General features: G+C 36.4%; 1 protein-coding gene across 13 annotated transcripts in view; it reads left to right on the top strand.

The window, feature by feature from the left end:
- Positions 1-27,450, top strand: part of PTPRM (protein tyrosine phosphatase receptor type M) — a 444,086-nt gene that overhangs the window by 171,148 nt on the left and 245,488 nt on the right. For all 13 annotated transcript variants that reach the window (XM_039706015.1, XM_039706013.1, XM_039706011.1 and 10 more), the window contains one exon: positions 4,144-4,437. In XM_039706015.1, the coding sequence (XP_039561949.1) occupies positions 4,144-4,437 (294 nt within the window). The remainder of the gene's footprint in view (positions 1-4,143; positions 4,438-27,450) is intronic.

The following is a 27,450-nucleotide window of genomic DNA, read 5'->3' as shown; positions in this document are numbered from 1 at the left end:
GTAGAGGGGAAAAAGGAGGGGAAGGTAAACACATAGACATTCATGCATTTGCAAAAAGTGAGACTGTCATTTTTCAAGATAGTGCTTCTGAGCTGCAGAGAAGAAATGTCTATTTTTGTCTTCTTTAACTCACTTAAATCTTAGAGATTTATATTCTCTCCAGTGGCATCTCAGCGTGATGCCTTTCCCCTCCCAATTAAAATTTGAAAAGAACTGCAAAGTAAAAGATGTTAAGAGATTGTAGAAAATGTTTGGAAAATCTGTGTAATTTAAGAACAAAGTAGTTTAAATGAAGGAGTTGCAGTTTCAAGTGTGTTTTCAATTAATAAAAAGTGCATAAGAATAAATAGTTTACATTCATGTATGGCTACATTTGTTTTTATTATCTGTGTAAGAAAAGGGCTGCTCCTTATCATAAAGTCTGTCTTTTTCTCATATTTAATATAATTGATCCATTTATGTAGAGTGACCTGAGAGCACCTACTTAGTTTTCTGTCACCTGCACACCTCCTGCTTTCTAAGTTAGCCACTATTTCCTTTCCCTAAGGGATTGTGCCCAATGTCATTTGTTAGAGAATTCAAGAGGAGGTTTGAAGTCTAAAAGGCATAGAATTTGAAATATGGATGCACTTTTTTTTTTCAGTTAATATTCTATTTAAAAAATCTATGTTTAAAAGGGCTTCACTGTACTGAATAAATTTGTCTACTTGCTTTGGGAGGAGATCTGCAAGGAAGAATTCCTCTTTAAGCTAAGTCATTGTACTGCTACAAACTTGTTTCTGCTGTCAGTTGAAAATCCTTCCTTGAACATACACAGCCCTGAAATATCAAGTCTATTGTACTGTTTCATAAAGGTATTAATTTGTGTCATTTGTTAGAGCATTCAAGAGGAGGTTTGAAGTCTAAAGGCATAAAATTTGAAATATGGATGCATTTACCTTTTTTTTCAGTTAATATTCTATTTTAAAAACCTGTGTTTAAAAGGGCTTCACTGTACTGAATAAATTTGTCTACTTGCTTTGGGAGGAGATCTGCAAGGAAGAATTCCTCTTTAAGCTAAGTCATTGTACTGCTACAAACTTGTTTCTGCTGTCAGTTGAAAATCCTTCCTTGAACATACACAGCCCTGAAATATCAAGTCTATTGTACTGTTTCATAAAGGTATTAATTTGCATGTTATTTAATTGAGACTACCTCAGTGGCTGCCAGTAAAACTGCTTCTAGTGAAGGACAGTAGTGCTGCAGTGTGGTATTTACTTAAGCAGTTCAAACTCATCAGCATCTTGAAAATATTAAATCACTCTGTCAAAAGAAAAAATAAGAAGAATACATTTCAGCCCTCAGTCTTAAAATCAGTTCATTATATTTGGATATATAGTATTTGTATTAGAGGATCTGCTTAATTGAGTCTCATGTTTTTAACTGGTCACTTAATATGAACATCATATTTGTAATGAAAGGTTGATTTTAGGTGGTCTCAATCTCTGGTAAGGAGGTAGCTTTTGTTTTAAACCATGTTAATAGTATGAAATTGCAGTATATGCAAGCTTTGCTGAAATAATATAACTTGAATTAACCTCTTCATTGTGGTCCCAGAGAATTGAAAAACATGCCCTGAGGTATAAAAGGACAATAAAATACTGACTGATGTTTCAAGTGCTTGTAATATTTGGAATGAATTGGTGTAACCACTAACCTTAGTGACCTAACTCCTGAGTTTGCATTTTGAATGGCACTTCAACAGCCTTTAGTAGTATTTGAAACTTGAAAGTAATTAACTGTTCTTTCAGCATGGCTAAGTAAATGCCTTGGGATGCTTTATAAAAGTTCCATTACATGTCTTGGTTCACAAAACAGCCTAATGATTTAAATTGATGCTAAATCATTTTGAGTCAAGTCAGAACTGTTTCCAGACATAGTATCACTGTATGAAGCCATAGTTTATATACTTTAGGAAGAATAGTTTCAGTAAAACCACAATATGTTTCTAACTCGGCAATGACATCAGTTTGCAATAAATTGCTATTGACATAAAACAATGCTTTCCCTGCTGATTTGAAAATCTAAACAATATTCTTTGTATCCTGGAATCTGCCACAATATTTTTATAGCTATTTTTATGTCTATTCCAATTAGTAATGCTTAATAGATATCTTTGGAGACGTTCTGGTTTGTTGCCCTTTGTATTGTGTTCTTCATGATAGTAATCACTTAGTTTTGTTAAGATGAAAATGAACAAACGCAAACACAGTGATGATGCCTGTGTTTGCTGGTTTGTAGTGTTGTATTTCAGCAATTGCTAACAGATTGCACAGATCGAAGCTTGCATACAAGTGTACCCTGCTAATTAGAAACACCATCTATCTGAGGCACAGCTAATCTTCAGTGTACTTAGTGCTCTAAGTTACTCTCTATAAATGAAAAAAACAGAATACTGTAGGATAATTACATGGTTTTTTTTAAAATAGCAATTCTGCTCTTTCTCAGTAAAGGCTTCCCAGATATTCTCTCTCCCTTTTCCTTCATTCTTCTGTATTCCTTGCTTTAACTATGACTTTGAATTTCATCACTTTGTCATGCTCTTCATAAATTCAGCTTCTTGTGAGTTACTCTCTATAAATGAAAAAAACATAGAATACTGTAGGATAATTACGTGGGGTTTTTTTAAATAGCAATTCTGCTCTTTCTCAGTAAAGGCTTCCCAGATATTCTCTCTCCCTTTTCCTTCATTCTTCTGTATTCCTTGCTTTAACTATGACTTTGAATTTCATCACTTTGTCATGCTCTTCATAAATTCAACTTCTTGTCTGTTTGACTACCTGTATCTCAACACAGAGGGAAATGGTTAGCAGAAGAGGCTAAATCTGAATCTAAGGCTTAGGGAAGACAGATGTCCTTCCTGCGTTCATTGCATATTCTGTGTAGACTTAAGAAGGTGGCAGTGTTTACTGATAGATATGTTAAGAATAGAATAGAATATTGGATCAAATAGTGCCTTATTACAGTGGCTTGATTTCATTCTACTTGAATATATTTAACCAACAGGAGGGTGAATTTTTTGCAGACATGATGCATGAAATAGCAGGGTAATTTAACCAGTAGGAAAAAAAATATTTGTTATTTACCTTTAAAAAAGATGATGTCTGCAAATTATTTCTGCAGTCTAATTACAGGAGGGTGAACTTTTTTCAGACATGATGCATGAAATAGCAAGGTAATTTAACCAGTAGGAAAAAAAAATTGTTATTTACCTTTAAAAAAGATGATGTCTGCAAATTATTTCTGCAGTCTAATTTGAAATAAGATGCCCACCACATAGTAAATTAAAGTGGGTTTAAAACTTTGGTCGGTTTTGAAATCTTCAGAATCCAAACTATCAGGATATTACATGCATGCTTGCTCTGTGATACGGAGTACCATTTCTGTGTGGTAGTTAGTGAAAATACCATGCAGTATGTTTACAATTACATGAAGTAGAAACAATTACACAAAGTAGAATACAATTACATGAAGTAGAAACAGACCTCTAGTAAAACCTCAAGAAATCCTCCAGCTTTCATTTAGAAGATCCTTGATTTTAACCAAAGTATAGAGTTGAAAAATTACTGTACTTACTCTGCTTACACAGAAGTCTGAAAAAGTGAAGGCTAAGTAGTTAAGTACATGAAAAATTATTAATAAAAAATTCATTTTGTTTCTGTGCAGAAATTCCTCTTCTTATTATGTGTAGGGATAGGCTACAACATAAATGTTATCTTGAAAACATTAGTTTTGGGTAGGATTAATATTAATATCCAGAATGAACTGTATTTGTATGAGAAAGATAATCTCAGGTTTTCTCTTTAAATTGGGAGTTGCCATGGAATGTCGAGTGAATAGAATTCCATTTGCACCTGATTTGAAGTTAGGAGGTTTAAACCAAAAGCTTCAGGTTAAAATCTCCAACTGCATAAGCAAAAGAATCTGAATATTGCAGTTTAATGAAAATAAGTCAGTCTGTAGTGGTGATTTCTTTCATATCCATGTTTTTATGCAGTCTTCAATTCTAATGTAGTACAAAACATGTTGCTTATTTGAATGTTTTAGGAATAGAAAGAATGGAAATGTAATCATAGCTTGTTATCATACATTACTGTTTTTCAGAGCCACCGGTTCCCATTGCTCCACCCCAGCTGTCCTCAGTTGGTGCAACTTACCTCTGGATACAGCTGAATGCCAATTCCATCAATGGGGATGGACCCATTATCCAAAGAGAAGTTGAGTATCGAACTTCAAGTGGAAGCTGGTATGACATACAGCCTGTAGACTCCACAAGCTATAAGATTGGACACCTGGATCCTGATACAGAATATGAAATCAGTGTGTTACTTACAAGACCAGGTGAAGGAGGAACAGGATCTCCTGGCCCAGCTCTCAAAACAAGAACAAAATGTGCTGGTGAGTACTCAAAGGTGATAGGAAAGTTGTAAGCATATTTCTAGGGCTGAAGACATAAGTTAATTCACTATCAGTTTTTACTGTCTGTCTTAAACCAGCAGGCTGCAGGAATTAAGACTGAATGGCTTTAAGTATAACATACCAGCATCTTCCAGCTACAGTGACCTTGAAAGCAACCTTCCGTGCCACTGTGGAGTGTAGATGAAATAATGACTGTGCATTCTTTCTTTTTTCAATGTCAGTTGTGTCAGACTTGTAGATAAAGTGGAAAGAGATCCTGGGTAACAGCAAAAGCATTCACTGAGTCTCAATTAGCAGATGAGGTTTAGCAAAGGACTGCTTTCTTGAGTGACTGACAGCATGTCTCTTTACTAAATGAGATAGTGCAATTTCTGGTGCATTGTAGCAATCTTGGCTCCTGTTTTGGATGTTATAATTAATAAAGCTGACCTCTGATTGTAATAACATACAAAGTTCACCTGTTATGCAGAAGCAATTGTAGAATAATTTTCAGTAAGACTGGCAGTGTTATTAGTTTGGGATTTGGCCTCTCAGAAGGTAATAGAGGATACTGTGACCTGGATTTTCTTTGGTTGTTACTGTTTCTCCCCAATATTTTGAATCATCTCTTTGCTGCTGTAAAGCTGGTGGAAGATAGGCAGAAGCGTAGCTAGAGAAAATGAGAGTAACAAGTGGTATTAGCTCATTGTTCCTAGTGTTTTTAGAACTTTCTTGCCTTCTTAACAGGAAAAATTGCGTACTTCAACAGAAATAATATATTTCCATTGCATACACTTTTTGTAAAGTCACCTGACCACCTGTCAGTGAATAAATGTCATTTCAGTTGAATTGAATTGGTGTGATGTCAAACACAAAATGAAATGTAGTTGCTGTCAGAATCCCACTTTTATATTCTGAAGATGCAAACTTATACAAGTACTAATTCTTTGATGTTATTTTTGGTATTTTTTTCTTCCTCTCATTACTGGAAAGAAATATTTAATGAAAAGTACCAGAAAGCAGTACAGCTAAATTATAATATTAGTTAAGAACCTTGTATTTATAAGATTTTTCTCTACTAGGCTAGGATAACTTCAGCTTAGTCAGTAGTGGAGCATACAAATTAAGTATAGTTCCCTTTAGGAGGGTTTCTGGGTCACTGTGCCCTTCATAATAATGTAAGTGTCTGTCTAGACAAGGTAAGTACATATTTAATACACAGTTATTTCAGTTATTTTAAAATTAAACAGTTTTTCTAATAGTGTTTTCATCTGCTTGTATGATCAGGTAATGCAGTACTGGATGCTGTGTAAGTGAGCCTGGCTGTCATGTAAGGTTGTGTTACCAACCTTGGTTTAGTCACAAATCCAAAATGCAGTGCCAAACAGGCTGCTTTGAAGGAAATTTAACTCCACCTCAGCCAGACTTGGTAGAGAGTGATATCCACAATTTTAGTTACATTTAAGAATATAATATGCCTTCTGTTTTCTCAGTGGTACATACTGTTGAGTATTAAAACAGTACATAAAACAGGCATTCAGTTTCATAAACCAGTGTGTTCTGGAAGTTTTTTATTACCTGGTAGTGTCTTGTAATACATCAGAATTATTTGTGTTTTCATTAAGCTAAACAGTAACCTTCTTAAATTAAAAGCAGAAAGTTAAATGACTGAAAAATGTAAATTGAATTATGATATTAAATCTGAGTCTACAAATTGGCTTTTTTTTTTATAGCAGAAGACCCTGCTTTGAAGGTGTAGTGGTTATTGGTTAACTGTTAGCAAGTGACATGCTAATAACTGGCCCAAGGGTTTAAAAAGAGATGCTGATAAACTAATGACGGTATAATTAAGCTGGGTAGGAGTAAAATAATGCCAGTCTCCAAAGCATACCATAGAATTAATAAAACAGGAGTCTTTAAGAGAAGAATCATTGCACCTTTTTAATTACTGTGATAATTGCATGCTGCTTGCCTGTTCCCTAGGGGAAGATAGTGAACCACTTGGAGACTTGAAGCAGTATGCTAGGCATTCAATAATCTTAATAGTTCTCCAAAGCATTTGAAATATGTTTTCATTTTAGCAAAATGAGATTTCAGAGGGTTGTAATAGACAAGTCTTATCTCTAACTTTACTTAATGAAAGTGTCTATAATTAGAATGCAAAGAAAAAAAATCTCTCCAGACTTGGTTGCATCACACTCACTGGAACAGTTGCCACTTCAGAAAGTGCTTTGTTTCCTTTTGATGAAATATAATGTAAGTGTTCTTTCAGTAATTCTCAGAAAGCCAAAGAATTACATTGAGGTCTGGATTAGATTTAACCTACAATGCGGAGTTCAGGTTTGAAGGAGTTTAATGGATTTTGGCCATGGTGAATCACATTTGAGTCAGACTCAGAAAGAAGGGTTTTTCTCATTTAAAGGTGTGGAATGGAGGCCTTCCCAGTTTGTCTGGAATTCAAACAACCCGTTCTTGTGCTGAAAGTTCTCCACAACAATCTCATTTGGTGTTGTGAGCTTAGAATACAGAATGCCAGTGATGGTGCATCCAAAACTTTCTGGGCAACCTTTTCCAACTGTCTCACCACCCTCACAGTAAAGAATTTCTTCCTAAAAGCTGATCTAAACCTACTTCCAGTTTGAAGCTCTTCCCCTTGTCCCATCACTGTTGTTCCTGATGAGACCCAATCTGACCCAAAGGCAAGTGAACTGTCCGTAGTAAAACTAACGTAGATATGTTGACGGATTAGTAAGATATAGACTGTGTTTTGTAGTTTCTTCATATCCGTATCAGTATTTCTGAGGGTAGATTTATTTATTTCAGACCTTACCAGCATGCTTTGTCTTTGACATTCATTGCAGATACAAATCTTGATCTGGTCTGTGTCTCTGCGTTCTGGTGCCCCAGTTAAAACACACCTGAATAATTCAGAACTGCTAAATGAGCTCCTGAAAATTTTTTTTCTATGGCCCCTCAGTTAGGAGACTTTATTTCTAATTTGTGTTGTTTCTTGAGTCTGCCGGTGAACAGATACATCTTAAAGACAGCTAGCTTAGGAAGAAAAGTTAAAATAAAATGCTCCCTCCTGCTAAGGGAGGGGATTGTTGAGGCCACCTAGGGAAAGTTGTTTTCTTTTTCTCATAATTCTTTTTTTTCTCTGTGACATTTGGCATAATTTCTGAAAATTAGCATATTTTCTTTTACTGAACCAGAAAACTCTATTGTAATTTTAGAAAATTTTAAAAATAAATAAAAGACTCTTCTGATGAATTATCCCCAGACTGAGTTTTTTTTAACAAGTCAGGTCTCTACTTCTTTGTGCTAAGACACAATTACTGCCCTGCAGTATTTGCAAAAACAATCACTGTCAATTTAACCAATAATTTTCATACAGCGAAATAACAGGAATGTTTTAATTAACATAGTTGATTTTGCTGTCTCTTGTATCCCATCACCTGAGCTGTCAGGAGAAAAGCTGTTGCTCCCAGTACTACTGAGCTCTTGAAACACTGCTGCAGGTTTGTTGTAAAATGTCTGGTACTCCTTGAAGGTTTGTTACAATCTGGAAGAGCAGAGCAGAGGAACTCTTTAAATCCCCTTTCTTGAAAAAGAATCATCTTTGTTTTTCTCAGTTTGCTCATTGCTTTGCATTCAGCTGGTTAATCTTCCAATAATGAAAATTATTCTGTGCTGCCCACTGGCATCCACTGGCATTGTGAAAAAAAATGTGTATGTATCAGAACACACTGACAGAATGAGTATCCCCTTCCCGCTGATCAATTCAGACCTGCATCAAGTTGCACAAGGCAGAAGTATCTCTGGGCAGATGGCACAGGCCAGGAACTGTCTTGAACCCTGCATTTAAATTCAATGTGTTCAGGTATGCTGGACAGTACTCAGTGCCACCACTTTCATCCTGCCCTGTGACATGGAGCACTGTCCAGGTCCTACAGGATGGACAGTCTGTATCTTCTTGTGTACAATATTCTGAACAATAAGTCAGTTTTCCAGTTGGTTTTACCTGTTTTCCACCCTTTCACCTTCTTTTGTTATTAATTCCTTTGTTAGTCTCTCCCTTTGTCAGTGTCCATGCCCTAGCCTTTCTTGAAACTCAGTGGTGCTTCCTGCTGATTTCCATGCCCTTCCCCATTCTATATCACTATTAGGAAAGATGAGTTCCTTCCTAAGAACTTCTCTAGGTTGAAATGGCAGCTGCCTTTCTCTGTCCTTCAAGACTTCAATCTTCTGACCTTTTTGTCTCAAGAAGAGAGGAAGGATCTTAGTCACTGGGAATTAAGTTATTCCTTCTCATTGGTATACCGTGGGGAGCTGCCTGTGAACAGGTTCAGGGTTTTTCAGGCATATAACAGACTTAACGTTGCTTAGTTTTGTGATCCTAGGAAAATGTCAACTTGAAGCCATACTGCAGAGTTTTTTTCCACAGCTCTTTCTCTTAAGAATTTTCATCTGAAGTTTTAAACAAGGTTTTTGCAGCTGTGTTGTATTAGAGCTTGACCTCAGGTCAGAGTCACCCGAACCCTGAGGAGCGGGGTGCAGGTACTGCACCACTTCATTTTCCATGGAAAAGTTCCATTATATTTCTAAAGTCTCCATTCCTAACCTGAAACGGTAATAAACTTTAGTAGAAAATTGCATTGATTTATCGGAACTAGAAGCCCACAGAGAACTTACATTTTATTTATGATTTTATTATGAAAGTAAAATCCTACTATACTGTCCTTTTCTTCCGAATGCCTTTCTGATACGCAGACAGTCTCATATATGAGGTCACTTTCTCCTAAGGGTAAAAGCTAGTTTTGGGTTTTCTGCGCTGTAGCAGGTGAATTGCAGCTTTCAGATATACAGGAGATAAACAGAAAGATTTTACTAGAATTCCAAGAAAATACTGCATAGGGAGATATATATGTTTGTGTGTCAGTGTCACTGGTCACTTCTGATGGGGAGCAAAACAGAAATGCATCTTCTTGGAAGGGGCCCTTCAGAAAACACAAATGGTTCTCAGCATTGACTAATGTATGAAAGTTCTTCTTTGGCAGCCACTTGTACAGAGACAAGTGCCCGAGGTGCTACTTATTGAGATGACTTCTCTGATGCTGTGTTACAGAGCAGCTTCCCCTTGTGCTATCAGGAATCTTGGGTTGGAAAAAACCCAGATAATCCAAATCCCTCCCATATAAGAATTGCTTTAAATCCAGTTCTGTTCCTCCTTGTCTAGAATTTCCCCTAGGAGTCCTTTAAGTTCCTGGAGGGGCAAAAAAAAAAAGAAAAAACCAAACAAAAAACTGCAATCTGGACATCTCACCATAAACCCTGGGAATATGATGGAACAACCAATCTTGGAAACCACTTCCAAGAACACAAGGGACAAAGACATGATCAGGAGTTGTCAGCATGGATTCATAGAGGGGAAATCATACTTGATGAGCCCAAACTCCTGAGATGGTTTTGTAAGTGAGTAAAGAGCACTGGAGATATGCAGAATTTATCTGCACAAGATGCTGTAGTTCGCACTGGTAGAGCAAGTGTGGAGTACAGTGAGGGTTGGACCAGATGAACCAGGCCCTTCCTACCTCAGCTACTCTGTGATTACAAGTTTTTATCAAAATCTTGAAGACAAGGTGCCACCATGGTGTTTGCTACATTCTCCTAGACTCTGCTTTTCTCTTATCTTTCACTGTATTCCTGTCCTTGTCTGAAGCTGTATCAACAGTGAGGTGCAGTGTGATGGAAGGACTTTATCACAGGCCAAAGTTAAAGTTACCCTGCATCCTTCTGGATACTTCTCTACATTTGTGGTTGCCAGTGATAGCGAAAACAGAACATTTTCTTTTAGGAAATAAACACAATGAGAGTATCTTCCCCTTCATCTCAAATGCATCTTTTCTTTGCAGGAGAAATCACAGGTTGTTTCTCCATTCAGTGAATTTTCAGCCCATGAACACAAAAACTTCTAATACTGGCAACCAAGAGAACCAAGTTATATAGAAATTACCAATACCTGCACTTTTGTGTCTCCATTGGTCCCTAAATAAATAGTTTTGAGTTAGATAGAGCATCCAGAGATCTCACTTGGGAAACAGAACATGAAGGGGAGGGGAAAAAAAGAGGACAGAAAAAGTGCTGCAAGTACATAGGTCTGTTGGCTCTTTCTGAGACATGTGCTGAAGTAGGAGAGGAATATAGACACAGTCTAGTGTTGGTAAGGACACAGAGCATGAAACCTGACTCTCAGATCAGTTTGTTTTGAGAAGTTGCACATTAGAATAAGGAGAAACATTTGGGATTCTTTCCTGACAGTTATGGGTGGGTTAATACACAGATGGAAACAGAGTGTATGTAGAAATAGCTGACATGTCTGTGGTTGTGTGAAAAGCAGTCATATAAATGGTGACTTATTTCTTCACTTTAACAGATTCACATTTCAAAACATTTGCAGATGAAGAAATTAACCTGCTCTCTGAGACAAATGAACCTTCACTAACTTAGAGCAAACCTGAGGGCCAAAATTATTAATTTCACATCTGCCAGGTGGAGGCAATGTGAATAAAACATAATGACCCTTAAGGAAAAGTAGATAATATGATTTCTCCTGTGACATATCTTCATCTCCAGTCTTTGTTGCAGTCTCTTATTAGTTACAAGGATAAGCTCAAAAACACTCAAACAGTTATTGTACCCAGCTTCAATTCAGGAAGATCTGCTTGTTGCAGAGTGAGAAAAATGCAGCAAGCTGGGAGTGTACTGGTTATAAATAAAAGGACTGCCATGTGGGCACCTTTAATGAAAGTGGTAAATATAAATACTTGTAAAAAATACTGTTTTTACAGGGTGTTCCTTAGTTATCACCATGTTCTAAAATGAAATACAAGCTGTTTCATAAATGCTCTGGATGTCTCTTCTCAGAAGTCTATTATTACTGCAGATTTAAATAAATGCATTGGTATTCAGTTATTAGAAACAAAAATAACAGGAAAGGGCATTCTCTGTATTTTCAGTGAAGTTTCATAGGTGCTTTGAAATTTATCCTTACCAACTTTATGCTGGGCATTTTCTCCTTCTTTTGAGGCCTGTTTTTATATCAGCTGTTCCAGTTCTCACATGCAGTTAAATCTGTTGTCAATAGAGTATTTGATGTTAGACTTCTTTTGTCTGCCCTGAGCCTCCTGAATGGGGCACTAGTTTGGCTGTCTCATCTTCTGGAATTAAATTCTGGTCAAATCAGTTTAAATTTTAAGCAAGTTATTTGGATGAAATTTGCCAGTGGTTTTAAAGGGTGTTGAAACATGGAAATGGGTGAACAGACAGGCATGCTCCTTGGTTTTAATATTTTAAGGCTCAGTGTTTGGTTTGAGACTGTTAGACAGTGTGCTATCTTGCCCAGAAGCTTTGGCTAGCTTTAAAAGCACATAACTTTTAAAAGCACAATTGTTGTGCTTTTTTAAAGCACAATTGTGCTTTAAAAGCACAATTCTATTGAAGTATCTATGAAGCATCCAGGAATGATGCAGAAACACAGAGATGCTGTAGTTTTTTAAACCTTTTAGTAGTTTGGCGTTTTTTTCAAATTATAAAAAACATAGTTATCAAAGGTTTTTAGAAAGAATGGTATATTAATTTTACCTCACTTCAAAGGAAAATAAACAGCTGTGCTATTCAGGTGCTTCCGGGTTTTTTCAGTGCTTGGGAGGCATTTTGGCTTTACAAACCTGTTTGTTTCACAAATGTAGAATTCCTTTGCAGAATTAAGTCCAACCTCCTAAAGGTTCCCAGGAAGAAAAGCTGGTGCTGAGTTCTGACTTTTCTGGTAATACGTTTTTTTATGAAGTTCAGTTACTACTTTATAGCTTAGACTGTCAGCTATGTGTCAAGTTTGAGAGCTGAAATGTGCGCAGATCGTGATGAAGAGATATCCTGATTTTGGAGAAAAAAAGCACTCAATTTTCAGAGTACCAGGCTGTTGCAGTGCTGTAATAGGTAATTCTGTCCTACAGTCCAAGGATCTCTCATGGCAAGCAAGTGTGCATCACATTTCTGTTTGCAACAAAAACAAAGTTGAGGCAGTTCACAGAGCACTAGACCTCAGATTCTATAGCTTTAAAAAAGAGTTCTTTTTGGTGATCCATCTAATTGCTGTTGAGTATGTTATTTAGGCAGAGGGGCATGCCCATGGAGCTGAGATTCTTCCAGACTCTAAGAGGCCAGAAACATATAAGAGGAAAGCTGTTCTGTATTCTTTTTTTTTTCTACTCTGTGTCTACATGGCTAAGTGAATTCTGGCCCAGGAAGAAACATTTTACTGGAAAGCGAGCATCAAGAAAATACTAACCTAACTCTTTAAGTAGAAATAGGAAATAAAATTGGGAAAGGTTTTGCTTAGGATTATCATGAAGTACTGTGTTAAAAGACAAATAGTGGAGATTAAAATCAGATTGCCAGTAAAGTTCATGATTTATGGCTCTTGCATTTCAGTATGCCCAACCATCTCAAATAGTTTCAACAACTTAATTTTCAAATTTATACTTTATATTTATTTTATTTATAGTTAAGCCAGATTTTTTAAGGGAAAAAAAAACATCAGCCATTTTACTCCAATTTTACTTACCACTGCCTCCATATCTGTAATATTTGGTGGTGCATAGGTTGTTTGTACCATAAACTTGTGTTTACTCTTCTCATTTGGGTCATAGTCAAAAGGCTGCAGCATTACTGTTCCAAAGGAAAAAACAAAACTGTGATTCTTCAGCTAATCACTACAGCAAGCATGTACATACAGCAACCTCTTTAGACTTCAGTCCTCATTGAACAGACATGGAAAGTTAAAATGCAAAGGCAGTGCATACACTGTAGAAAAAGGGACTGAGAGGTCCGAGTCTGGTGTGGCTGACATGATTATTTCTGTAATTACTATAGGAAAAGACATTTCAATATACAAATATGAACAAACATCCTGTAAAAGAGACCCAAAAAATGTACATCTAAATATGTGTATGTGGGAGTAGACTTGCAACTTGATCTACCAGAGGATGAGGATGCAGTGAACTGGAGAGATAAATTATTTCGCAGTGTATATACACCTGTCTTCCAGAGAATGGGAATTTAAGTTCAGTATATCTTTATACAAAATTAAGAGAAGTAGAGGCAGATGTCTGCATTTATCTGTCTTTTAATTTATACCATGATTTGAGCACCCTTGTCATCATTTAAACTATATTAACAGCTATTTCTGTATTTAGTTCATGCTTACTCGTTCCATTAAATTTGATGCACTTCCTGGAAGGAGAGAGAAGGGCTTTCTTTTGGGAAAGGGAGAGTTCAGTTTCATTTGTTAGTTCATTATTCAACACTTTCAAAAAGCTCTCTGAAAGTATTTTGGTGCTGAAATTCTGCAGTAGAAAATCATGTTTATAATGGACTATTGCCTTTTAGAATTATCATATGGAAAAATGCATGTAAAGCAAAAAGGTAATAAGTGTTTACTCCTGAAATGCAGAAGTGCCTTTTCATCTCTAAAAAATTATGTTCTTTGGAAACAAAAATCAAATTGTCTGTCAGTTGTTCTTTGTTTTGACTATTTCTGCAGATGTTTTGTTGGCAATTAGCTTAAATTTTTTTTTAAAATCAGTAATTTTCTTAATTACTGTTGTATAGTGTTGAATTTGAGAAGATGAGCCAATATGTAACTGGCATGTTTGACCAAGTAAATGAAAAAAATAACTTTTAATGACCTGAGCATAATTATGGGTGACTTTGGAATGATGACTTGCAAAAGTTGTACTATAATTAAATTTCCATTATAAATGTTTCAGTTTTTTTGTCTGACATGTGGGGCTAGATTGTCAAGAGTATTCATTTATAAGAGGAAAAATTAGAGAGCTATAATTTGTAATTCACGGTAATCAATGAAAGCATTTCTTTTGTCAAAAAACCTTTCACTGAAAAACAGCATTGCATTGTTAGTTATTTTAAAAAGAAACTAAAAATTCTTTTGTTACTTTTTTCACTTACTGTAAAAGGAGATGAAAAATTCTGGTGGTTGAATTGTGCTGTAATTCACAGTAATATTATGCAGATAGGGCTTCTCAGACTATTTCTCTTCATTAACCTTTACTTTGTCTAAGTCTGTATCTAAGGCTCTTTATGAAGAAATATGATCTTTTTAAGGCCATCTTAGTGAGATCCTGTTTGAGAGTTGTTTCTGATAGAAGTGAGAGTGTATTCTCATTTTCAAACTGTCCAGTTATTGATTGAGATGGACCCTTTACTTTCCAGTACTGGACTCTCAAAGAAAATGAATAAATACATTTAATGGCTACTCTGTTCATTTCTGCATAATCTTTCTTTCAAAAGGGAGCACCAGCAAAGATTAGTATTTAAAAAGTTTGGGTACCAGATTTTTGCAGGCAACAGCAAATCTCAGAATCACTCTCATTTAACAATTAGATAAGTCATTTTTCTCCCATAAACTCATTTGGTCTCTGCATTTACAGTAGTGTTTTATGTGCTTCAGTTATCACTGTTAGTTAGGCACAGGTCTAATTGAACTCTGATTCTCTTAGTATACTGTCTATTTGTTCTTTAAATGAAATGTGTATGGCATTCATCTCAAAATATGGTTGGACTCTTGACTGAGTAAAAATTACTTTCATCTTACCTATGAGTCTGTTAAAACAAGGAACTATTACTGCTCTGGTAACATCACAGAACAGTTTGGCATGAATCTTCCAAAACTAATTCATTTTATTTTGGGTTACAGTGACACAATCTCTGCTAACCAGTTACTGTACAGTATGGTACTGAGTTCCTAAAATAAGTGCATTGAAAATAGTTTATTTTCATAATGATAATTTTCAGAGACAGACTGTCTGCTAAAATTCAAAGTGGTTGTTTACTGCTGTGTGTGCTACCACTTTACTGTAAATCTCTCCACTTACAGATCATTGCTTATGAAAGGAGTCAGTGTTAAAAATCTTAAAAATCTGTCATGAAAGTACTTTTCTTCATTCATTTATATGCTCTGCAGTAGTTGCTTCCTGGTTGTTACTGCAAGCTGCTGAGACCAGTTTGTATGTCTTCTTTCTTTTCATGCAAACAATGGGTTTTAATCTTCACAAACTGATTTATGCATTGATTGTTAAACTATATGATTTGCAATTTGATAACATCCTAGAGGTTTATTCTGCATTTGGAGCTTTACAGATGCACAGTTCTGCAGTGGATCAGATAAGATGTTTCTTCTTTAAAATGTTTTGAGCTGACTTCTGCTATTGAGAAGTTTTAAGTGGCGTGGCCCTAGATGTCTTCTGTAGCAATTGTAATCTAATAGCAGTTGATTTGACAAGTTGAATTGCTGAAATGGCAGGGCAAGAGTATTCTGCCTTTTCAATGTCTTAAGGATGCACAAAGAAGAAAAAAGTAACATTCAGAGAATTATATAAATACAAGTAAATCCCAGATCCAGCTAAACATTTAATTATGGCTTCATAGCAGCTAGCTTATTACTTTGATTAAAAATGTTTGTATCTAGTATATCTGAGCAACTGATAGGAGCAAATCTTTATGAAGTTCTTAGATTGACTTATTTTTCAGATTTACAACACATGCATCTAGGTTTATTTTTGTAAGCACAAGTAACCAATTTCTTTTTTTTCCCTCCATTTTTCCCCCCACAAGATTATTTCTTGCCCTGAAGGGATGGTGGAGCTGTTAAACTATGATGGAAAGACACATAACAATGGATAAGCTAATTTTAAACTCATTCTCAGCAAAAGCTGAACTATGTTTGCTGAAAGTTTCCATCATGATGAAAGAGGAAGAGTAGCTATTTCAGAATAAGCTGCTAGTAATTGGCAGTGTTGCACAAACAGTTAGTAAGGGACTGATGATAAAATGTTTGTGACAACTCTGTGCACTGGTGTCTCTAGGCATATACTTGCTCGTGCTGTTTCTCATGCAAAACATTAAATACAAGGTTAGCAAATGAATTCAGAAGTTACTTAGTTGCTTTTACATACTGTGGCTAAAAGAAAATACATTGAGTATAAAGTAGTTGTAGTAGTGACATTGTGATTTTTTTCAGTATGGAATAATAAGTAATATATTCTATTCAGATAGCGTTTTAAAAGAAACTGATAGTGATTTCGTTTGTCTTGGCTGGTACAAAATTGTCCAGGTATTCAAATCACCATTTTGCATTGGTATAATAGAGGAACAGGGCACATGATTTTGGGGGGGGGGGGGTAGGGGGCGGGTAGAGAAGAAAAAATTGCCTGTTTTCAATTTTAAGTTTTCACAATTACAAAAATGACTGAGTTTGTGTTTGGGATGGGGGAAAGGCTTCAGCAGTGTTGCAGTGATATTAGATGTTGGTGTTACAAATGGAATCACTTTTTCCAGTAAAAAACTGAAGCTGAGATGTGCAGTAACTCAAGAATGCTCTAGAATCAAACAACCTGTAGGAATATACAGAAGGTTTCATGGGTCAATAAGCCTTTACCTGTTCACAGCGTAAAACTTGCAAAAACCTGGCACACATTACAGATCTAGCTCTTCATATGATGAAGCAAAAGACAAAGAGTGCCTTTCTGGGCTGGGTGGGGGACACAAAGTGGAATCTGTCTCTTTTTGAGGAGGGGAAAGGAGTAAGCTTATTTCAGACAGAAGCATTCTAAATGAGGTTCAGGAGACCTTGAGTCCTTTCCTTTTACAAAAGATTTTGTTTGGCTGAAGCTCATTAATCCAGTCCAACCGGGGGCTGCATTTTTTGCTGATTTCCAGCATTTTAATTTGCTTATATTGTTCCTCATTCTCATTACATTGCTGTTTTATTCATTATGTTTAACTCCAGTTTTTGGGTAGCATTTTATGTGTAAGCCACGTGACAAAATAGTTTATGTAAGCGTAATCCTGAAAAGCACAGTTGATAAAGCAATAATTGAAATAACACTAGATTTTGGTTTTCACTACTAATGATCTATTGCTGAAAAAAAAAAATCTGAGGCAGGTCTATGGTATTTATCAGGAGTAATCATGGAAAAAAAAGAAATGTTTGTTTTTAAGGCACTAATAAGGAATCTGATTATGCTGTGTAATTGTATTGTCATCATGCTGTTATTTCAGGTCATTTTATTTTGGCAAAAGTAAATATCAGCCAGTAAGACTAGACTAATTTTGCTTCCTATGATCAAACTTGAAAAGGTTTTGTCAATATTTTCATAATGAACTTTCTGTTGATTTTGCCCCAGAGTTTCTATGAGTAATCTAAAGAAATGCTGTGGTTCCTTAGACAGCTTAGTGCCTATGGAAACAATAAATATTATTACTCCCATAAACTCATTTTCTAAGATTCAGCAGAAATATGAGTTTCCAACTAAGAGTTTCCAGTTTGCCTCCAGCTTTTACATAGGGTATCAGGAACAGTACTTGTGCTACTGAGTTTCTATCTTTGGTAACTTCTGTGGTCAGCATGGAAGGACAAATGTTGTGAAAGGCTGATTGAAAGCAGGAGCCAAACAAAGTGGTTTTGCTTATCTTTTAAAGGATTCCTTTATGTCCTATTTTAAATTTGTCTTTTAAATTTTGTTCTGTTTCCACTGTTGATAAAATGCTTCTAGGGATACTACCCTGCTGCATCTTTGTTAGTACCCATAAGTCTCTTTAGGGATAAAGAGAAAGCATTTTAGAATAAAGGTAAGATCAGCTGCTCCTATAAAATATGTAAAGATGTGCCCAGGCTGTTGAACAGTGATAGTCCTAATATTGGTGAAGGACAAAAGCAGTTACCTTCCTAAAACAAGATCTAGTTTAAAGCTTCTGTTTTAGGGCATTGTTAAGTTCTGCGTTATAATGCAAGATGGTGCTTCGACTTTCTGAATCTGAGCAGAATGTCTTCTTATTCTAAACAGAGAAGACAACTGTCTGCTTTATCTTCCAAACTGTATCCATTAATTTTGGATGGGCCATTGCCAAGGTTAAAGTATAACACACTGACTTGGCTCAATTTCAATAGCTTTTTCAAGGATGATACTATTTGTTCTGTCAGTGGAGATAGAAGTTGCCCAAACATCTAATATAAACAAGAGAATTTCCATACCAGATAAAAAGACCAAATTCTGAAGTCAACTGCCATGGATTTTGTGCAACTGATTTGAAATACTGTGAGAGGTGCCAAGGAATTGTGCTGCTTAAGAATAAGCTGACAACAATACAGTGTTACCAGCAGAGTTTCATGTTCTAGAGGAAAATAAAAATAATTCTCTCATTTTGTCCAAATGATTGGATTTGTTTGCGTTCTATTTTTAATAATTCATAATGGAAGAGGAGAGGTTTTCTGGAGGGTCTTTTTTTGTCAGATTTCCAATAGTAACAGAATCATAGAGGTTGAAAAATAATGTCTTATCCAGTCATCAGCCTAGCGCCACATAATTGTCCCTAAACCACAACCTCAAGTGGCACAGCCACATGCTTCTCGAATGCTTCCAGAAATGGTGGTTCCACCACCTCCCTGAGCAACATATTCCAATACCTCTTTCAGTGATAATTTTTTTTTTCTAGTATCTAGTCTGTACAATTCAGGGCCATTGCCTCTCATCTTTTCACTTGAGACATGGCAGAAGAGAGGAATCTTCACCTCAGTACACCCTCCATGCAGGTAGTTGTAGAGAGCAATAAGGTCACCCCTGAGCCTCCTCCTTCTCCACACTAAACACCTCCAGCTCCCTAAGCTGTCCTCATAGGCCTTGTGCTCCAGACCTTTTGCCAGCCCTGTTGCCCTTCTCTGGACATGCTCCAGCACTTCAATGCCTTTCTTGTAGGGAGGGACCCAAAACTGAACACAGGATTCCAGGTGTGGCCTCAGCAGTGCTGAGTACAAGGGGACTATCACTGCCCTGGTCTTGCTGGCTTTGCTGTTCCTGAGATGGTGTCAAATGCTTTATGGAAATCTAGGTAGACAGCACTCATAAGCATCTCCCTTTTGACATAAAAGCAAACGGGTTGGTGAAGTGAGACCTGCCTTTTCTAAACCCATGCTGGCTGGGCCCAGTTCTCTGCTTGTCCTGTGGTGTGTGGTTGCACTCTGGATGATCTGATCTGCCAAGGTCAGGCTGGGAGGCCTGTAGTCTGACCCTGCTTGTACGTGGGCTTTTTTCTAATTTCCAGGTAGCAGTGTGAAAAAGACTAAATTGTAATCCCAAAAATATATGTAATATGTTGCTGTAGGTAAATCACCATAAGGCATATAGATATCCCCTTTCTTCTTTTTTTTCTTATTTTTTTTTCCCATGAACTAGCATAGGTTTTGCGTATAGGGCGTTTGTTCAAATTACAGATTATTCTTATCTGTACTATCTGCTTTTCCAGTTCATTTCACTAGTTTCTTCTTGTGACAGCTTCTTTTGTCTAGACTCTACTTTTTACTTTTCTTTGTCTGCTATGTATTTTGCTTCTGGTTTACACAACTCCTTCATTACAATTGTAGCATTTAGAACCAAATTACACTTAAGTCCCACTGTAGTAATTATGCACACCTGTAAAAATGTGGTAAATTTTATGCTAGTCCATTTTACTCTGTTTGGTGTAGTGAGACTGAATGGAGTGAAAATATGAAAATTGTCTTCTTTTAAGATACAGGCTGTAGGTTTGCTTTACTGTTAGTATCCAGTCCACTAGAAATGACAATACTAGAAATAAAACAACTAAGAGATTATAATCAAATGGACAGTATATTTTTTTATTTCCCCCAACTTTATATAGATTTTAACAAAAACAAAAATTGCTGATACATATGGGATTTAAATTTTTTCAAAATACTAGAAATTATTAAAAGAATTCTTTAGAAGTACAGGCTATTGATGCATTATTTAAGATAAGACATTGTGATGCTTTGTTTGTAAAATGATTAAACTTTTTTTTTTTCTTTTGCAATGCTTTCAGAAAGAGATGTGAATTGTCACAGGATAGAAAAGGTTTGAAAGGTTTGGCTATAGCAATGACCACAAAAATGCTCTCAGCCTTGGACACCTGACAGTTGAGCTAGGATTTATGACTGTATTCTGATCCTTCCCATTTCTTCTTAGTTCTGCTTTTGGGGCTAGAAACTTCCCTGAAACTTTAGCTGAAGTGTCTCTTTCTGTTGTGACCTATTGTCTTTGGCCAGCCAAGGTCTGCTGCAGTCTCCAAAGGGATTGTCAATAAGGAAGAAGAAGCTCTTTTCTGCCCTGTGGAGGAATTATATTTGGCATAGCCACTCTTCAGGTGCTTCAAGCAGAACTTCCCTGTGAAACAGATCAGAGAAATCCCAAAGGGAATAATGTCAAAAGAATCAAAGAAATGTGAATGTCCTGCATCATCTGGTTAATCTTCCTTGTAAAATAAAGCGCTGCTTCAGAGCTGAATTTGATCCAAGAAACTCTTGACAGTTTCTTTGATGCTTTTTCAAACCAGAAAGGATATTTTTTTAACTTAAAGCTTCCGCAGTGAGAGGACATCTATTGGTGATACATATGTGCCATTTGGTTTCTCTATGATCCTAGGAATTAGTAAAGCATTTTTGAAACTTGTGGTGATGAACCTTTTTCTTTAGTTGGATTACATTTTTATCAAGTCATCAGTCTCATCTTCACTAGAGCACTGACTGCTCCAGGGATTCAGATAAACACCAAAAGAGACACATCTGCTCTTTCAGAAATTAGATTTAGAAAAATGAAAGCTGCATTTCTGCACAGTTTTCTAGAGATGCATCATGTTTTGTATTAATCAGAATTAATGATTTTTTTCCCCACAGAGATAGCAAACCTGCTCAAAAAGTGCTACCTTCAGCATGAAACCATTCCTGGATGCAAAGGAGTAACTGGGATCCAGTTAGTAATGTTTTAGTTGACACAAACCTTTGTGACCCTGTGTACAAGGAGGGTCCATTGGCAGACAGCATCATTCTGGACTTCAGAGTATAAGAAAAGGAGTAAGCTTAGGAATTTGGACATCTGTCAGAAGACGGCGCAGTCTTGGAATAGGAGAGTGTTAAATTGTTGAGGAAAGTCCCTAGAAATGAGAAGATTTAGGAAATAGTTCTTGGACTTGTTTCACTGAGTATTTTTGCAGAAAAACATAAGGAGGAGTATTGGCTTCCCAAAGGGCTGGATTCCAGCCCCAGCGCATATGCTTTTCCATAACTTTCTCCAGTCTCATGGTTTCCCTAGAAATGTAGAGCTGAAAATTATCAGGCGAATAACCAAACATCCAAGTAGATTTATCTGTAGATTTTTTTCCCATTAGAGAGACAAAAGCCAAGATATTTGCTTGGAGGCTGCCTGATTTTTCACAGACCAGTTTCATTCAGTCTCACTGCTTTGCTTTTGAAAGTCAAATTTTGAGAGAACTTGGAGATATTCAGAGAAAGCTATTTTTGGTGCCTAGTCTTTTAAGAAAGAATCATGAAATCAGTATTTTAAAAGGGGATGAAAAGAGATTTACAGTCTCTATAAATCCTATTACCATGCAGATATATAGTGAATTTTTTTTTATGTCATGGATTGAAAGATCTTTAGGAAATACAGAAGTGATACCTTATTCTTTCTTGGAAAAAGCCAATTTATTCAGCCACTTTCTACAGAACCAGAGTGTTGCTATAATAAGTAGCAAGATCATCATCAGGTAGGAACAGCACTTGCAGATCTTAAATGTCATGGATTATACCTTAAATGTTGACTTGTGTAGAGATCTGCTGTCAAGATACAGTTATACAGAATATAGTTATTGCTTGGAAAAGTGTTATTAGCAAAAGGAAAGAAAAAGGAGGAAATATGTAATGATCCTTTCAACAGTCTGCAAGACATAGTATTTCATGTTGCAAAAGCAACTTTCTTTTCCGTGCCCGCAAATGGCAAATAAAAATTGGGCAGATTAAAGCAGATGGAAAAAGTATTTTCATTTTCTTTATGAACTGACTTAAATCTCAGGGAAGGTTGGCATATTTAAATGCCAGTTTCAACTACAAAACTCCCTGAAATATTTCATCTAAGTATATTTTAACCACAAGAGTATTTTCCACATCTTGGACTTGATACTACTGTATTGGTACTAAACTTCTCTGAAGTCTTTTCATTGAGATGGAGGGAACATATGATTAAATTCAGATGTTAGTATGTTTTCCCTGATGGCTAGTCTGTGGTTTGTAGAGCTGCAAATGTTTCTCTCCTTATAAAAGAAGCAATTCCTTAACTTTAATGATACCTGTAGTTAAGTGTGGTTCCAAAACACATAGCAGAAATCATGTAGAAACTAATTACACCACCTGATTTTCACTGTAATAGTTCACGTAAAATAAATCTATGATGGGGTTATGGGTCTTACTTGTCTTGTATTTTTCATGCTTTTATTCTGATTTATTTTGATTTTGGTTTTTTGTGCTTGATTCATTTTTCTGTATAGTGTTTTCATTTGAACCATGGGGTTAAGGAAAAAAAAAAAAAAAGAAAACCAGAAAAATCCATACTGTGTGGTCCTCTCCTGGCTTTTTCATGGTTTTATGGGTTAGTGCTGAGCTGACTGCTTGACTGAAGACAGAATTCCGGATCTTGGGGCCTTGTTTTCTCTGCGGCAGCTTTGCTATTGCCAGAGTAATTACCATCTCTGTTACTGTGAGAAGTTCAGGCCCTGATCTTTAGTGTGTTTCAAAACTGTCTGGTCTTGAATGCAGATAGTATTAACAAACATCTCTTCTGTAAAATTGCAGGCAGAGAGGTAATTTCACTAGTGCTTTCCTTTTAAGGGATATTTCCTCCAGAAATGGCTTGCAACCTCATGCAGTCTTTCATTTCAAAATCACTCTTGGAGACAGAGTGGAGGCTAGAGCTCCTTGTTTGTACTTCGATTGTGTTGATAAATAAGATCGCTCTAAATTTGGGTAAAACACTGTTAAGTGTGTGCTTTTTTTTTCCCTTTACTTCATTTGTAGACCTCCATAAAAATTTTAACAGCTGTGCTGTTGCTGCATACAGTACCCTGGATAATGCATATAAGGCTATTGAGTAGAGGTCTGCTCAGTTACCTGCTGAGGATCACAGAGAAATAATTGATGGAACCCCAGAAATTTCCACTGAGAAATGCTGATCCTGGTGATTTTTAGAAGGGTTTATGCTAAAGTGTGTAATCTAGACTAAATTGGATAGTGATGCTTTGGGACTTAAAAATGTTGTAAATCCACATGGTTTTTACTCGGTTACTTTGGATACATTTTCTAGCAGATGGTTCAGACCTGTGTTAATTCTGCATAAAAAGGAAGCCATCCTCACACATCTCCATGCTTGCAGCTTTTTAGTACAGTGCAAGACTCCTCTGGCTGTTTCATCTGTGAAATCTCAGTTCAGAACAATGGGGGTTACGAGCATTTTTTGACTCAAGACTAATGGTAGAGAGAGAGTAAAGACTTTCTAGGAGTAGAGGGGAGGATAGATGAGATTTCAGTTAAGCTGAATTAGGTCTGCTAAGTGTTGCTAAGAGAAAAATGCCTCTGGGTGTGAGCAGGGCTGAAACTCCTCTTGGTCTTGTTACTGTGTCTGCAGGTAGAAAATGGGTTTTGGAAGAGCCACATCACAATCCTGTATTGCACCCTCACCATAACACCTCAGGAGAAGTGTAGGAGGTCTCAGAGCTCAGATGGGCCTCCTGACAACTCTTACCCAGCAATAGGAAACCCAGCAGTGCCCCCAAGAACATGATGCAGTAGACCAGGGCTTTTCATCAGATGGCCTTAGTTTTGAGACACTGTGACAAGATCAAACATTTACAGTAAATGTGATAAAAATGTTGAGCCGTATTTATCCTATTTACTCTAAAACACTTGTAATAATAAATATATTCTACATAAAATAATTCAACATAAAATTTCTTCAGGTGAACATTGTGTTTCCTAAATTTCACGTAAACAGTACATGCCATAACTACTGCTCATAATTGATACTGATCGTTCTCCACACAAACAAAAAATGTGCCATATGGTGAAGCTTGATTGATAAGCAAGAAACATCCAGATATACTCACATTGTGAAGCTTTTTGGTTCTCCATGCAATTTTTGGTCCATACCATAATGGGTTATATTGGGGTATAGAATCAGCCGTTATTGCTGATGTGCTTATTTATTTACAGTTTCAAACAAGTTTTGTTTTAGTGATAGTAAAAAGGCTAACAGTAGGAAGAGTTTTCAGAGATCAACTATAATGTATGTCTTGTTCTTAGGTATCAGTAAGGAATGTCAGATAACTGAATGATTTTAAGAAAAGAAGAAATAAACCATAAAGAGTTCACTCAGGGAAAAAGATTATCTACCTGTGAAAAACAGGTGAGAATTTGGCAAATGTACTTCTATGTTGATTTTGCTTTGTAGAGTTTACCAGGTGAGTTAAGTTTTTGTGTGAGAAAGAATGGATCCTGAAAATGCTCAGTGGTTGCACAATGCCCTTAGGCAATAAACAATAACTTATGAAGATTCAAGTTCTTGGCATACAGTCATCCTACGAATTTCTGTATCCAGCTGTTTCTAAAATACATATTTTCCTGAGTAATGAACACAGGTAAAGCTTCTTTCATGCTAGTGTGAACCAGTGTCTTACCATGTTAATTTCTTTTTTCTAGACAGATAATTTACAGTTCTAAAAAATATTTCTAATTAAGGACACAGCATTCCATTCCATTCGAGTTTTTCACCAAACATCAGGCCTGGCTGAAAGGGTTCAGATTGTTTTATAAGCAGAACCCTCTTGAGGTTGTACACATCTTCAGAAATTCAAGTAGAAAAAATGGTATGTGATTATTTCTTTAGCTACCTTTATTTGTTTGGGATTTTTTCCCCTCTCTGCCCTTCAAAGAAAAAATAATCCCATACATAATACAGTTACTAAGAACTCAGTGCAAAGGCTAAGGAAGGAAACAAGTTTCTAAAAAGGTAGTGTTATCCCTAAACAGTAATTACAGCAGTTATAAAAATAGTAGCTAAATATTACCTAATATTATACTTGCAGCTATAAGACATAAAATCAGTAGCTATATTATATACATTGAAGGAAATAGACAATGGTATGTAACACGTAGATGAGGAAGAAATTCCAAGTGAAACCCACAACACTAAATACTTATTTTGCATTTAGTGGCATGGGTTGGTTATTTCTTAGCTACTGTTTTTCCAGAAACAGCAATTCTAATTATAAAGACATGCCATCACAAAGAACATTGCTAGGAAGCTGAACCCCACAGTTATCCAAAGGTGAATTATCCAAGTTCAAGTTGGTTGTGCCACCTGTGCAGAGGCCTGAGCTGGCTGCCCCAGCTCGCTCGGGTCTGGAACCTGCATGGCAGTGTTTGCTTGGGGCTGTGCATTGGACCCCTCCGGATGAGTTGGCATTTCCTCCTGAGCCTTCTCTACAGGCTGTCTTTTCTCTGTTGCATCCCTATTGCACCTTCCATTTCAACTTTGCAGTGGCTTAATTTGTACAAATATTTTATATTACCTAGAAAGCTTTTTACTCTCAGCTAACTCATCATTACTCTCATAATTCATTGAATCTTCATTTTAGTTTCTCACAGCCATACAAACTTGACTGGCCCTATAGCTTATACCCATAAGGCTGTACTGGTTTAATTGGAGTTCTGGCCTCGGACTGGTTTTTTGAGGAATAAGGTACAAGTTGGCCAAATACTAAGACAAAATCAGAAAAATTCTTGATACTGTGCAGTTTTCTTGACCTGGTGCAATATTTAACCTAAATGTCTTAAGAGATACTCTTGGTCCAGACTTGTGTATGAGGCAGATACAGTCTGAGTAAAATCTGTGTTCACTCCCTAAATTTTCAGATGATATCAAGCAAATTTGAGCAGAGGGCTATAGAGTGTTTTATCGGAACTAGTTAAGATTTGAGTCTTGCCAGTTCTGTATTTATCATGAGGACTTTTTGTTCTTGATAGTCACAAATATAACTGTTCCAGCCTTTTTCAGTTGCTGCAGGGTGTGCTTCTTGCTTTTTCAGGCAGCTATGCTGAGAAGATCACTAACCCAGAGCAGTTTTCACAACCCTAGTCTGAGGTGGTTTGGTGCAATGTTATGTCTGTGGACACTTGAATATAGCCCATCTAACCCAAATTATAGTTCTGTTAAACCTGATAGAAAGTAGTGGAACAAAATTTAGGAGTTTATGTCTGTATAGCTGTGAAATCCTACTCATGAGGCCTGAAAAGAATGAACAAGTCTTCAGGGATATTTAAAGCTTTAAAAGCTTATTGTCCTAAGGAAGAGCCATGTTCACAAATTTTCTATTCCCCAAAATGGCTTTGGTTAAAAAAGATCTTTGACAAATGTTGCACCTCCTGAGCAGTAGGCTCTAAATGGTATTTTGGGATTACTGCTTCTGCTCTGGAGGTCTGAGGAGAAACTTTAGGATTGCCAGACTGATGCTGGAACATAAAACCAGATGTCTGCTATTTAACAGTGTGTCTGTTCAGTACATCTTTCATTGTGTAATCAGGTTTGCCTCCTGTCTGAAGGTATTTGTTTAAGAAATCAAGAAAGGCAGAAAATAAAACTTAGTTCTCTAGTCATTATGACCTGCACACACACTACAGTAACTATTTTGAGGGGCAAAGTCAGATAATGCCCAAAAATATTTTAATTTTTATGGCTTCTGAAGTAATAGGAACATGCTGTGACTCTGGGGCATAGTAACAAACTCAAATCCTTATTTGGATGAACCTCTTTAATTCTAACTCAAGTATGATGCAAATTTTATAAAAAAATAAAGCATTTTAATTTTTAATGCTGCCAAGTATCTTGGTAATGTTTGGAAAAGACAGAATTTCAGCTCTGTTCTGGAATATCTTTGCAAAATTACCTACCATCCATGCCTGATTATGCAGATGGCATATGCCCTGACAGGCCCCTCAGAGGATCATCAAGTATTTTAGTGTGGAGATGGACTGTAAAATGTAGGTGAACAGTTTTCAGACTG

Source organism: Passer montanus, unplaced genomic scaffold (assembly GCF_014805655.1).
Source record: "Passer montanus isolate IOZ18808 unplaced genomic scaffold, ASM1480565v1 scaffold19, whole genome shotgun sequence".
NCBI classification, from domain to species: Eukaryota; Metazoa; Chordata; class Aves; order Passeriformes; family Passeridae; genus Passer; species Passer montanus.
This window is presented reverse-complemented; position numbering and strand designations above follow the sequence as displayed.